General features: G+C 34.3%; 1 protein-coding gene and 1 pseudogene across 1 annotated transcript in view; one reads left to right on the forward strand and one right to left on the reverse strand.

Moving 5' to 3' along the window:
- The window catches only part of ARL13B (ADP ribosylation factor like GTPase 13B), a 71,089-nt gene that overhangs the window by 26,080 nt on the left and 29,321 nt on the right, over positions 1-15,688 (reverse strand). Inside the window, exons 4-5 of the mRNA XM_027835868.1 lie at positions 3,387-3,492; positions 1,667-1,869 (exon numbers count right to left, since the gene is read on the reverse strand). Of these exons, the coding sequence (XP_027691669.1) occupies positions 1,667-1,869; positions 3,387-3,492 (309 nt within the window). The remainder of the gene's footprint in view (positions 1-1,666; positions 1,870-3,386; positions 3,493-15,688) is intronic.
- Positions 2,365-3,351, forward strand: LOC114023298 (annotated as a pseudogene).

The raw sequence follows: 15,688 nt of genomic DNA on the forward strand, positions 1-15,688 counted from the left end.
TATATAATGAAAAAAACATGATTAATGTAACCTTTCATGCTTCATCTTAGTTTGACCTCATTTTTCAAGTTATTCATTTAGTAGTCATTTAAAAAATATAATCAAGTTTATCTATGAACATAACATTAAAAACAGTATTTTGTTTTCCAAATATACTGGAAGTGAGTAACTAGATCAATGAGACTAAGTGCTAGGAAATTAAAAGTTTCTGTATCACTCACAAATTTACACCTATGTATTGTTAATTATGGAGGCTCTGCTCACCAGAAGGGGCCTTGGAACACAAGTATGGTTGGGTCTGCATGGGGAAGCAGGAAAGGAAAAAAAAGGAATGTTACAGGGAAACTTGCCTACCAAGTGCCTGTAGTTTCTTGGGGAGGAAATAATAAAAATACTTGGAAAAAAATTACTAATTATTTCTTTCATAAAAATCACTCATCAAAATGCTTGCTTTGTGTACAACAGGAAAAAGAAGAGACTCAAAGAATCTCAGCGATACGTATAATTTTTTTGATAGAACTTGTCCAAGTTTAATCTATATGTATTACTGTTGTTTTGTACTATAAAAACAACACAACATTCACGGTTTAAAAAATGGAATACACAAAACAGCTTGATTAAAGCCAAAAGAATTCAAGATTTCTATGGAAACTAATATCCTCACGATTATATTATTTGTCAACTATCAATAAGGCTAGAAAAATGATGAAACCTAATTCTCTTGAAGACAAATATGGACATTACTTCATGACTTTCTTAGGAAAAGAAAAATTAATAAATCTACACTCTAGAAGTATTTTTCCCTAAGGATATCAAATCTATATGTGGCTTAAGAGAAAAATCAGTATTAGCATAGATTATGAAACTGTTTCCCTGTGGACAAAACTCATCTTTTCCTGGTTTCTGGCCAATACCTAGGAGAATAATAACCTAGTAGCCCCACCCTATCATGAGCTCTACCATGCCTTTACAGGTCCATACAACCTATATGCCACCTTCTTGTAAAAGGTTATTATTTCCCAAGTAAGGAGAGGACAATTACCTTTTCCTTTCTTCCCTGACATAAGAGACAGATATACACAGGTTAAATGTAGGAATATTGTAAGAATTTTTATTCATATTTTAAATTTCAACTTATGTTTATACTGGACCATTATTTAAAAATAAAAAGACATAATTAATTTTTAATCCAGCATTTAATAACTTAAACCTTAAGTGTTTTCATTCAGGCAATATTTTTTTTGAAGAGTACAACTTTTCTTACCCTTCCACAAAAGAAAAAGCAAATAAACAGATTTTGGTCTAACAATTCCTTTGAAAATCCACTTTGTCTCAAAATTGATAAGGAGGATAGACAAAATTATAAAACTCTGAGAGATGATGAAGGCTTATAAGCAAAAAATATGTTCTTTGTGTAAATTTGCCTACAACATAATATTTGTATAATAATGATAGTTGTATGATATTACAAGGACTATTACAAATATGTCATCCAAACTTGCAGGTGCAAAAGATCCATAGAAATAACAAATTCTTACCCAGTAGCTTCCTTCATACAGAAAAGAGGAAACTGAATGGATAAAAACAACAAATATAAATTACTCCCACAATTTTGGTGTTTTTGACATGAGATGCATTTTGGCTGAGTACTTTAATTAGTCAGTACCTTTCTCTTCGTAGTTTCCTCACTCGCTCAATTCGTTCCTGCCTCTCTACTTTCTCAAGAATGCGTTGAGCAATTGTGTCTTTTTCAACTCGATCATTTAAGGCATCAAAGTCGTTTGCAATGCAACACAGCAACCAATAAAGACCACTTCTTATGGACTTGTCAAATTTCTTCCCAGAGCCCCAGAATGCTGAACAGGATTGCTAAAAACATGGTAAACAACTGTTTAATGAACATTACCTAAACACAAAATATAAGGCATTTACCCATATTAAGATAGCTGTCTCAAAAATAACTACACAAGATAAAATAAAAAAAAAGAATTTATCGTTTCATTTAACTTACAAAACGTACTGTTTATAGGATCACAAATTTAGTCCAAACTGCTAATCTGAAGATGAGAAAACTGAGGGCCAGAAAGGTTAAGTGCTTTGTTCATAATTGCACAGCCAGGAAGTGTCTGAGGCACGATTCAAATCCAGGTTTTCCTGATTCTGAGTCCAGCACTTTATCTACTATACCAGGCTAATCAAATATAAATAACATACTTTACAAACTTTAAAGCATAATGTACATGTCAGCTATTATTAATATTATCATCATCATTATCTATTTGCACATAAACCAACTGAAATACAAGAAGTTCTACTTGTTGTTGCCAATTTGCACCATGTGCTTGTCCGCCTGCCCCTGCAGAAATGCTCTGGTTATCTACAGTCCTTCTGTCAGATAAGGCCAGTATCTAGGGCACTGGCCCCCTACCCGATACATGCTTAAGCTAAAGATGTCCAATTTGGAGCAGATGCCCGAGCCTTAATGCTTCAAGGTGTAGATCTTTTAGCTGATGCTGATGCTGGTGCCATTACTATGGGGCCAAATGGAAGAACTGTGATCACTGAACAGAGTTGGGGAAGTCCCAAGCTAACAAAAGATAGTATGACTGTGGCAAAAGCAATTGACTTGAAGGACAAATATAAAAACATTGGTGCCAGGCTAGTTCAGGATGTTGCCAATAACACAAATGAAGAGGCTGGGGATAGCACTACCACTGCCACAGTCCTTTTACAATCCCTTGCTAAAGAAGGCTTTCAGAAAATTAGCAAAGGAGCAAATCCAGTGGAGATCAGGAGAGATGTTGGCTGCTGATGCTGTCATTACTGAGCTTAAGAAGCAGTCTAAACCTGTCACAATTCCTCAAGAAATTGCTCAGGTTGCAAATGGAGACTGAGAAATTGGCAACATAATATCTGATGCAATGAAAAAGGTAGGACAAAAGGTTGTCATCACAGTAAAAGACGGAAAAACATTGGATGATGAATTGGAAATTATTGAAGGCATTAAGTTTGACAGAGGCTGTATCTCTCCATATTTTATTAATACGGCTAAAGGTCAGAAATGTAAATTCCAGGATGTCTATGTTCTCCTTAAGTGAAAAAAAAAAAAGATCTCTAGTGTCTAATCTATTGTACCTGCACTTGAAATTGCAAATGCCCACCATAAGCCTGATAGTCATAATTGCTTTAGATGTCAATGGAGAAGCAATAAGTACACTGGTTTTGAACAGGCTAAAAGTTGGGCTGCAAGTTGCTGCAGTAAAAGCTCCAGGATTTGGTGACAACAGGAACAATCTGCTTAAGGATATGACTATTGCTATTGGTGGTACAGTAAAGTTATTCATAAAATAATAAGCAAAGACAGAATGAGGGATAGAGAAACTTACTATGTGACAGCGACATTTTTGCTCATTGACAAGTTTTTGTAGAGATAAACGTTCAATTATATCTGCTTCTGATAAAGCCCCTTCTTTGTCTTGTTTATTTGCCAACCTAGAAAACAAAAATAAGTGGTTTTACAACAAGTTTATGATCAAGTTATTCAAAAATCAAGCCATTCAAAAATACCTTAAGATATAGTGACATCTGAAGTTCTCATCCACTAACCAGAGATTTTAGAAAATTCTGTAAGATTTACCCTTTCTTCCTTTGTATTTATAAAGCAAATTCTTAATAGCCTCTTAGAACTCATCTAGTTTTCTGCCCATATTGCTAGGTGTAGAAAAGAAGTCCTCCTCATTTTTATCATAGTAACAGCCTTCATTCCTCAAAAGTCATATCAATGTGATGTTATTCTACTTTCTCTATAGCCTGTATTTAAGTGACCAGAGCTAGGACTGTGTTTATGATTTTCTTCCTTATACAGTAACAGAAATGAAGTAATATACATAAAACATTTTGCAAACTTTAAAACACTACTTGTCCATTGTTATTATTTTTTCATACCACCTAACAGAACCAAGCACAATTAGGTACACAATAAACATGTTTACCTGAGTTACATGTATCACCCCAGTAGAATATAAGCTCTTGAAATCAAGAACCATTTTTTGTCTCTTGTGTCCCAAGGGTCTAGCACAGAGCAGAAAACTGCACTATCATAAGGGAATGCAAATAAACAAAACAAAACCAAACCTCACATCTCCCTGCACCCCTGCCAAATCATACCATATTAGAAATTATATTTGTTAGATTCCTGGGAGTTTCTATTTGCTACAGAGTAAAGATTTCTAATAGTGATATTTAATAATTACTGCCATTTATATAGTGTTTTAACATTTGCAAAGAACTTCATACATGCTCATTTGAGCCTGACCACAACAACCCTGCTAAGTACTTACTACAGGTAAATATTATTCTCATTTGGCAGTTAGAAAAACACTCAGCAACATTTAATGGTTATACAGCAAGTGTCAGAGACAGGATTAGAACATATGTCTTCCTAACTCCAAGTTTAGCATTCTGTTCAGGATACTATAGGTGCAGCCCTCTTTCTGATGTGCATCTCACAAAAATAGCTACATAGCTGAACTACAGAGCTTTCTATCACTTATCATTTTCACCCTTTAAAACAAAACATGATTAGTACATTGTGAACTAAATGTCATGAATAATTTAAACCTCTGACCCTAGAGTCAAATTTTCTGAGTTGTGTATGCAACACTTCCTCTCTTAATAATAAGAGCAAATATTTGAGCTTAATATAACACGAACTGAGTATTAAGCTCCCAATAATCTAGTTTCCCTCTCTTAATGTGCACTTCAGTAAATTCTTGAGAAAAATGTCTAGAAAATTAGCATGAATAGAGAATCAAACACATACATAAATTAATGATGCTTTCAGGGAAGAATAAAAAGAGAATGCCAATTATGCAATTTTATTTAAAAGGAAAAGGACTGTAGCTTTAAAACTGACCAAGAAAAATCCTTGTATGGCATTAATGATTTAAAGAATTATAATAAAATAAGAAATTATATAAATGAGCAACTTCTATTTGGTAGTAGCATTCAATGAAAGATCTCAGTAAATCACAAAAATATATCAATATACAGTCAAAATCTTTCAATAATTGAATAGGATTACAGCTAAAAGGATGCTCGGAAACATGATGTCTTCCCTCCCAACTGCTTAATCAAATCTAGTAATTCTTAAAGCTTTCAGCATGGTGCAGCATAAGACTTTTAAGAGTAATATTACCATTAAGAAACACATTTCTACTTACATAATTTCTTCACTGAAAGATAACCACTACTTTTGGGAGGACAAAAATGAAAGTTATCTAAAAGTATCATATGATTCAAAATAATCAGAAACTGAAGAAAATTATAAAATAGTATTTAATGATAGTCAAAACATAATTCAACAAACCTTTTTTAAGTGCCTACTCTATGTAAATCACCATGTTAAGTTTTAGGAAAGACAAAAAATTTAGGTGAAACATGGACTCTGCCCTCAAGGAATTAATGATCTGGTAGGAATGTGTAACATTTATAGATAATTAATTATAAGGCATATCTATGTATGTGTATATAGATGGGTGAATATAGGAAAGAAGAAAGGAAGATGAATAGAGAAGATGAAAAAGAGAGGATTTATAGAGCTAGAATAGCAGTGGTTAGTAGCTAATATGCAAAAAGTTAAGGAAGAAGAATCAAAGACATCAAGATAGAAATGAGTAAGAAGGAAGAATAAGTTTAGGAAAAACCTAAGCTTGGAATTAGATTGTTTAAAATGCAGGTGGAATGTGAAGTACCAGCAAACGGCTTTCTCTTGAAAGTTGTCTTTTGAGCATGTGAGCTCAGTCTTAAAGAAAGCCAGGGAAACTAAGCAGCAGAGGTGAGAAAGGAAAGCATTCCAGTAATAAGAGACAGTCAGTGCAAAGGCACAAAGACAGGAGATGGAGTATCATGTGGAAGGAACAGCAATTAGGTCAGTGTAGCTAGATCACAAAATACGTGGAAGGAAGCAAAATATAAGAAGACTGGAAAGGTAGGAAAGAATCTGGTTATGAAAGCTTTAAATGCCAAACAGAGGACTTTATATTTGATCCTAGAGGTAACAGTAAACTATTGCAATTTACTGAGTCTGGTCAGAGAAGTTGAGAGAGGATAACATGATCAGACCTACACTTTAGAAATATCCTCCTGGCAGCAGGGTAGAGATGAATTGACATATGGACAAAGTTAAGGCAGGGAGATCAATTAGAAGGCTATTGTTATAGTTCAGGTAAGAAATTATAGGAAATTGAACTAAGGTGAAGGCTGTGTGAGAAGACAGAAGGAAACATATCTAAGAGATGTGGTGAAAGAAATGAAGTAATATGGAAACTGATTTGGACATATGGGGTGAATAAGGAGTCCAAGATAACATGGGGGTTGTAAGCCTGGATGAGTGGGAGGATGGTGGTGCTTCTGAAAAAAAGGAGGTTTGGGAAAAAGAAAATTAATTCTATTTTGTACATGTTGAGTTTGAGATGACCAAAAGTGAGTTGGTGATGTGGGACTCTAACACAGGAGAGTCTAGAGATAAATATATAAATCTGGCAATCATCTGCATAAAGATAATTGAATACATGGGAATGATGAGATCACCTACAGAAGATTACAAAGGAAATCAATTACACTGAAATAAAGATGTGATAAAAATATCATTTTTTCCCATCCAACTTCATGCATCCCCTAAAATCTACCCAGACTAAAAACTTCGCATATAGAGTAAAGAAGAAGCATAGAACAGGTCCCTAGGGGTCACTCATAGTAAGTGGGTACAATTTCGATAAAGATTCCTGAGAAAGAACAGATAGGTAGGAGAACTAATGAAGAACAATGTCACGAAATGCTAGAGGGGGGAAAGGATCTAGGAGGATGCAATTAACAGTGGAAAAGGCCATTTGGATCTAGCAATTAAGAGATCATTGGTAACTTAGAAAAGTTTCTACTTAATATGAGGTCAAAGCCAAACTGCAGAGTGTTAACAAGAGAGTGAGATGGAAGTGGAAGCACCTAGCATGTAGCACTCTAGATGTAATTTAGGTGAGAGGGAGAGGAGAGATACAGGATGATGGTGGAAAAAGTCCTAGCAAGAGATTTTTAAGGATAGAAAAAATATGGAGATGTTTATAGACAAAAAAGGAAGGCGCCAACAGACAGGGAGAGACAGAAGATTAGAGAGAGACTGGAGATGGGGTGGGGTAAAGGGGGTGTATGGGTGTGTGTGTGGGGGGTGTGTGTGTGTGGGTGTGTGTGTGTGTGTGTGTGTGGAGAAGATCACCACCTGAAAGAGATGAAAACTCACAGGAACATCATAGCCAAGTTGTGAAGCTCCAAGGTCAAGGAAAAAATATTACAAGCAGGGGCAGCTAGGTGGCACAGTGGATAGAGCAATGGCCCTGGAGTCAGAAGGACCTGAGTTCAAATCCAGCCTCAGACACATAACATTTACTAACTGTGTGACCCTGGGCAAGTCACTTAACCCCACTGCCTAGCCTCCCCCCAAAAAATACATACATACATATATATACATATATATACACACACATACACACACACACACACACATATATATATATATATAACAAGCAAAAAAATAAAAAACAAAACAAAAAATTTAAATACTACAGAGTTACAGTCAGGATAACACAAGATCTAGCAGCTTCTACAGTAAAAGACTGAAGGGCTTGGAACACTAGATTTCAAAGAGCAATGGAGCTGAGTTTGCAAAACAATAACTTATCCAGTTATTATATCCAGAAAAATCCTGAATGGGAAGGGGAAAAAAAAAAGGACATTTAATGAATCAAAATAATTTCAGGTATTTGTGACAAAAAGACCAGAACTCACTGGAAAATCTGACATATAAGATTCAGGAGAAACACAAGGTAAACATTAAAGACCAATTATAAGGGACTCAATAAAATCAAACTATTTACTTCTTATATAGGAAAATGTTGTTTGTACCCTTAAGAATGTTATCATTACTTGGGTAGTTTAAAAGAACATACATAGATAGAAGGCTTGGAGTATGATGGGATGATTCCAAAAAATAAAACTGTGGAGGGAGAGGCAAAATGGAGGAATTATTTCATACAAAGGAAACATGAATGGAAGAACTGTTACAGTGGAAGGTCAGGGTGCAGGGCTGCTTAGAGAATTGAGTTAGAGAGCGAATAACATATACATCTAAAAGGGTATAAAAGTCTTCTAAATTTATAAAGAAATACAAGGGTGAGGGGACAGGATAAGGGAGGGACATTTAGAAGAGTATATAGATCAAGAAGTAGGATGGTGGGGAGAGAGAAGAAGGGCAGGATTCTTAGAGAGGTGGGTAGGTTAAGGAATAGGAGGGGAAGGGGAGAGTATAAAGGAAAAATTCTTTAAAAGGGTGTGGATGAAGGAAGTAGTAGTTGGAAGTAAATCAGACTTGTGAGGAGGGATTGGGTAAAAAGAGAGGATGAGGAGAAATAATAGAAAAATAGGAAATAGGAAAAATAGAAAGGAGGGAAATACTCAACTAGTAATTATAACTCTGAATGGGATGAATTCCCCCACAAAATGGAAACAGACAGCAGAATGGATTAAAAATCAGAATTGGACAATATGTTGCTTACAAGAAACACATTTAAAAATGAGATAGATACACACCAAGTAAAAATACAGGCCTGGAATAGAATTTATTATTGTTCAGCTGATACAAAAAAAGCAAGGGTAGCAACGTTAAAGCTAAAATAGATTTAATTAAAAGAGAGAAACATATAAACTACATTATGACATAATTATGACAATGAAGCAATATCAAGACTAAAATTATATGCACCAAATACTATAGCACTAAATTTAAAAATAAAGTTAAATGAATTGCAGGTGGAAATAGACAGTAGTAATACAATAGTGGGGTACTTTAATCTTCCCCTCTCAGAATTAGATAAATATAACCAAAAAATAAATAAGAAAGAAGTTAAGGCAGTGAATAGAATTTAGATAAACTAGATATGACACATATCTGGAGAGACTTGAATGGGAACAGAAAAGAATATACTTTTTCCTCAGTGGTACATCATACCTTTACAAAAACTGACCATATATTAGGGCATAAAAACTTTATAATAAAATACAGAAAAGTAGAAATGTTAAATGCATCTTTTTCAGATCACAATGCAATAAAAATTATATTCAATAAGGGACCATGGAAACAGATTAAAAACTAACTATAGGGGCAGCTAGGTGGTGCAGTGGATAGACCTCCAGCCTTGGAGTCAGGAGGACCTGAGTGCAAATCTGGCCTCAGACTTGACACTTACTAGCTGTGTGACCCTGGGCAAAGTCACTTAACCCCAATTGCCTCACAAAAAGCAAACAAACAAACAAACAAACAAACAAACAAAAAACCTAACTATAGACTAAACAACCTAATCTTAAAGAATGAGTGGGCTAAAGAACAAATCATAGAAACAATAATTTTATTAAAGAGAATGACAATAAAGAGATAGCTGGAGATAACCTATGGAATGGAATACAGCAAAAGCAGTAATCAGAAGAAAAATTTTATAACTTCTTACATCAATAAAACAGAGAAAGAACATACCAACGAATTAAGTATACAATTAAAAAACTATATCAAGGACAAATAAAAACCCCCAATTAAACATCAAATTGGAAATCTTAAAAATTAAAGATTAATTTAAATTAATTAGTAAAGTTGAATGTAAGAAAACCATTGAATTAATAAAACTAGGAGTTGGTTTTATTAAAAAAAAAAATAGATAAACCACTGGTGAATATGATTAGACAAGAAAACCAAGTCACTACTATTAAAAATGAAAAGGGTGAATATACCACTAATGAAGATGAAATCAATGCAATTATTTTGCTCAATTATATGACAATCAATTTAACAATTTAAATGAAATGAAAGAATATTCACAAAAATATAAACTGCCTAGATTAACAGGAAAGGAAAAAGAGTATCTAAATAAACCTAAAAAACTGACCAGGTCATAAATGAGCTTTCCAGGAAAAAAAAAAACACTAGGACCAGAGGGATTTACAAGTGAATTCTACCAAACATTTTAAGATCAACTAATTCCAACATTAAATAAATTATATGGAATTATAGGCAAAGAAGGAGGGCTACCAAACTCCTTTTATGAAACAAATATGATACTGACATCTAAATCAGGAAGAGTAAAAACAAAGAAAATAACAGACCACTTTCACTAATGAATATGGATGCCAAGATTCTAAATAAAATACTAATTAGGAGACTATAACAATATTTTACAAATATCATACATTGTGACCAAGTAGGATTCATATCAGGGATGCACAGATGGTTTAACGTTAAGTAAAGCTAGTAACATAATTGATTATAGCAATAATAAAAATTAAATGATTATATTGATAGATTACAGAAAAAGATTTTGATAATATATAATACTCATTCCTATTAAAAACAATTAAAAGCCTAGGTATAAGAGGATTTTTCTGTAAGATGATAAAAAGCATCTACCTAAAACCATCAGCCAAGCATCATTTGTAATGGGGATAAGCTAAACACATTCCCAATAAGATCAGGAGTCAAACAAGGATGCCCATTGTCACTAATGCTATTCAATATTGCATCAGAAATGCTAGCAATGGAAATAAAAGAAAAAGGAATTGAAGGAATCAGAATGGCCAGTGAAGTAATAAATCTCTTTTTGCAGACAATATGGTCATATACTTGGAAAATCCTAAAGATTAAACTAAAAAGTTAATGGAAACAATTTTAGCAAAGTAGCAGCATACAAAATAAACCCACATAAATCATCAGCAATTCTATATATCACCAACAAAACCCTGCAAGAGAAGATAGTAAGAGATACTCCATTTAACATAATTGTAGACAATATAAAATACCTGGGAATATAACTACCAAAACAAACCCAGGAACTATATGAACATAATTATAAAACACTTTTAATACAAGTAACATCAGATTTAAAGAACTAGAGAAATAATAATTGTTCACGAGCGGGCAGAAAAATTTTACCTAAAGTAATCTATTTATTCAATGCCATTCCAATTAAATTATTTTACTAATAATTCCAAAAAATGGTTTTACTGAGCCAGACAAATTAATTTAAAAATTCATTTGGAAGAACAAAAGGTCAAGAATATCAAAGGAGTTAATGGGGAAAAAAATGTAAAGGAAGGAGGTTTGGCAGTACCAGATCTTAAACTATCCTATAAAGCAGTAATTATCAAAACTATTTGGTACTGGTTAAGAAATAGAAAGGTAGATCAGTATAACAGACTAGACATACAATACAGAGTAGCCAATGATTATAGTAGCCTTGTGTTTGACAAATGTAAAGATGTAAACTTTTAGAATAACAGTTTATTGGTAAAAATTGCTAGAAAAGCTGGAAAGCAGTCTGGCAGAAATTGAGCATAGACCAATATCTTATATGATTTACCAAGACAAGGTCAAAAAGGATAAATGAATTAAGATATAAAGGTCTCCCATCATAAGAAAATTAGAACATAGAACATATTACCTATCAGACTTATGGATAGAAGAGTTTATGAATAAACGAGGGATAGAGAGCATTGTGAGGTATAAAATGGCTAATTTTGAATAATTTAAAAGGTTTTGTATAATGTAGCCAAGATTAAAAAGAAAGCAGAAAATTGGGGGGAAATTTTTACAGAGTTTCTCAGATAAAGGTCTCATATCTCAAATACATGAAGAACTTTGTTAAATTTCTAAGTCACTCACCAACTGATAAATGGTCAAAGGATATGAATAGGCAGGCCTTTTTTTTTTTTTCATGTTTTTTCCCCTAGGCAATGGGGTTAAGTGACTCACCCACGGTCACACATCTACTAAGTGTCAAGTATCTGAGACCAAATTTGAACTCAGGTCCTCCTGACTCCAGGACCTGTGCTCTATCCACTGCACCACCTAGCTGCCCCTGAACAGGCAGTTTCATTTTTTTTGTTGTTTTTTTTTTTAATGAAGAAACCAAAACTACATATAGTTTTAAGAAAAAATGTCTTAAATCACTAGCAATTGAGAAATACAAATTAAAAGAACTTTGAAATACCATTTCACACCTATCAGATTGGCTAAAATGATAGAAGGGGAAAATGACAAATGTTAGAAGTGATGAAGAAAAACAGCGACATTAATTCACTATTGGTAGAATTGTGAACTGATCCAATCATTTTGGAGAGCAATCGGGAATTATGCCCAAAGAGTTATAAAACTATGTGTACCCTTTAACCTAGCAACATCACTATTAGATCTGTTTCCCAAGGTGATTAGGGAAAAAGGAAAAGAATTTACATGTTCTAAGATATTTATAGCAGCTCTCTTTGTGGTGACAAAAAACAGGAAACTGAGGGGATGCTGGTCAATTGGGGAATAGCTAAACAAGTTGTGGTATATGATTGTGATGGAATACTACTATGCTACAAGAAATGATGAACTGGTTGATTTTATGATTGCCTGAATGACGCCATCCAGGCTAATTTTTTTTTAATAATTAATAAATTTATTTTTAGTTTTCAACATTCACTTCTATAAGATTTTGAATTTTAAATTTTTTCCCCTTACTTTTCCTCCCCCATCCCCAAGGTGGCATGCAATTTGATATAGGTTCTACTTATACATTCATATTAAGCATATTGTCATATTAATCATGATGTATAGAAGAATTAGAACTAACGGAAGGAACCACGAGAAAGAAGAAATAAAACAACAAAAGAAAGGGAAAGCAAATAGTATGCTGAATTTGCATTCAGATTCTATAGTTCCTTCTCTGGATGTGTATATCATTTTCTTTTTTTTCTTTTTTTTTTTTTGGTGAGGCAATCAGGGTTAAGTGACTTGCCCAAGGTCACACAGCTAGTACGTGTCAAGTGTTTGCTCTGAAGCCGGATTTGAACTCAGGTCATCCTGGCTTCAGGACCAATGCTCTAACCACCGCGCCACCTAGCTGCCCCTTGGATAGCATTTTCCATCATGAGTCTTTTGGAGTCGTCTTAGACAATGCAATGATCTATCAAAGTCAGTCATCACACAACGTGGCTGTTATTGTGTACAATGTTCTCCTGGTTCTACTCATTTCACTCAGCATAAGTTCATACAAGTCTTTCCAACTTTTTCTGAAGACCACCTGCTCATAATTTCTTATAGCACAATAGTATTCCATTATATTCATATACCACACTTTGTTCGGTCATTCATCAATTGATGGGCATCCCCTCAATTTCCAATTCTTGGCCACCACAAAAAGAACTGCTATAAATATTTTTGTACATGTGGGTCTTTTTCCCGTTTTTATGATCTCTTTGGGATACAGACCTGGAAGTGGTATTGCTGGATCAAAGGGTCTGAACAATTTTATAGCCCTTTGGCCATAGTTCCAGATCGCTCTCCAGAATGGTTGGATCAGTTCACAACTCCACCAACACAAGCTCTTTTTTCACTATAGTTTTCAGGTAGATCAATACTTCTTAAATTGTTTCTCCTGAATCTATTTTCCAGGTCAGTTGTTTTACCAATGAGATATTTTATGTTTTCTTCTATTTTTCATTCTTTTGTTTCTGTTTGACTGATTATTGATATCTCAGAGTCATTAGCTTCCACTTGCCCAATTGTAATTTTTAACAAATTTTTAACAAACTGTTTCCTTATTAGATTTTGTACTTCCCTTTCCATTTGGCCCATTTTACTTTTTAAGGAATTCTTCTCTTCAGTGAGTTTTTGTGCCTCTTTTTCCATTTGGCCAGTTCTACTTTTTAAGGAGCTTATTTCTTCAGTGTACTTTTTTTCCCCATTTGGCCGACTGTATTTTTTTAAGGACTTGTTTTCTACAGTCAATTTTTGTCCTTTTTCCAAGTTATTGACTCTATCTTGCCTCTCTCATTTCTTTCCCAATTTTTTTTTCTACTTCTCTTATTAGACTTTTAAAATCCTTCTTGAGCTCTTCCAAGAATAGTTTTTGGGTTTGAGACCAGTTCATATACCACTTTGAGGTTTCAGATGTGGGTATATTGACAATGTTATCCTCTTCTGAATTTGTGCCTTGATCTTCCCTGTTCCCGCAGTAAGAATCTATGGTCACTGTCCATTTCTGCTTTCTGCTTATTTCTGCTATTTCCTGGATTTTAAAGTCGTGCTTTCCTGCTGGAGCGCTGGGGCCACTGACTCAATCTAAATCAGTTATTTTAGAACAGCAATCTTCAGCAGAATTAAAGTCTTTTGAGAAAATTAAAACTCTCATAATGGAAATTTTCAGTCAAATGGAGAATGCAAGGTAATGAAATGATGCCAAGATTTGCCAGGTAAATCTTTTTTAGGGTTATGACTGTGTATGTATACATTCTATAAAAATTAGAGCACTATTAATAACGATTAGAGTATGAAAGAATTTTAAAGCTGAAAGTGCCCTTAGAGGTCATTTTGTCCAACTCATTTTTGAGCAGGAAAATTTTCCATAACAACCCTAAGTGGAATCCTGCCTCTGCCTGAAGACCTACAAGAGCCAGAAGAAACTCACCACCTACAGAAGCAGTCTGTTCTTTTGTCAAGCTCTAAATCAGTGTTGTCAACCTTAATTAGCAACTAGATAATATATAAGGCATACAAGAATCCATGTGCTGAATATTGGGTTAGAAAAATCATACTTAAAAACATTCATCTCTGCTCTACTGTATTTCGATTTATCTTGTATAGTATTTCCCAATTACACTTTAATCTGGTTTGGGGGACCAGAGTTGGGGGACCTGGAGTGTTGTCATCAATGCAATGGCCGTGTAAGACACCTCTGTTCTGTATGTTAGGAAGATATTCCTTGTATCTGACTTAAATGTCTCTCTGCACTTTCTACCTGTTATTTTAGTTATGCCAGCTGGGTCCAAGCAAAGCAAGTCTTCCACATGTCAGCCTCTCTAACATCTGAAACATGTTTAATACACTGTTTTCTTGTTTCCAAGTGTTTTCTTCTGCAAACCAAACTTGATCTTCCCTGTTCCCATAGTAAGAATCTATGGTCACTGTCCATTTCTTCAATCAAGCTATAGAGGATACTGGGCTGTCAAACCTTTCACCATCCTGTTCATTTTTCTCTGGATGTGGTTATCACTCAAGTTTAACCTCAAGTTTATCAGTGTTATTTCCTAACATGTGGCCCCAAGAACCAAATACAATACTCCAGGTATGAGCCAAACAAAATACAAGACTAGCTCTATTATTCTGGATTCTGAATAATTCTGCTTCATTTCACATTTAATTGTCTGATTGTCATCATGCTACTGACTCAGATTTACTTTATAATACAGTAAAATAGCAAGATCTTTTTCATATGAATCATTTCATACAATTATTTTTCCTCTCCAGTACTTGTGCAGTTGAATCTTTGAACTCAAATGCAGAAATTAATATATGTCTCCCTCCTAAATTTTAGAAACAGTGTGGTACAGTCTTGGAATCAGGGAACCATGGTTTTGGGATCAGGAAGACCTGGGTTCAAGTCTTGGCTCTTACATACTGGCTGTGTGGCCCTGGGCAAGTCAATCAGTGCCTCAAACATTCTCTAAGACTCTAAGTTGCAGAGAAGGTGGCGATGCACTGGAAGAGGAAGTTCTCCACCAGGAGCTCCCTATACTGATGAAATCACAGATCTGGTCTAAAAATAATCTACCT

The sequence above is a fragment of the Vombatus ursinus genome, unplaced genomic scaffold (assembly GCF_900497805.2).
Source record: "Vombatus ursinus unplaced genomic scaffold, bare-nosed wombat genome assembly UNPS02004422.1, whole genome shotgun sequence".
Classification (NCBI taxonomy): Eukaryota; Metazoa; Chordata; class Mammalia; order Diprotodontia; family Vombatidae; genus Vombatus; species Vombatus ursinus.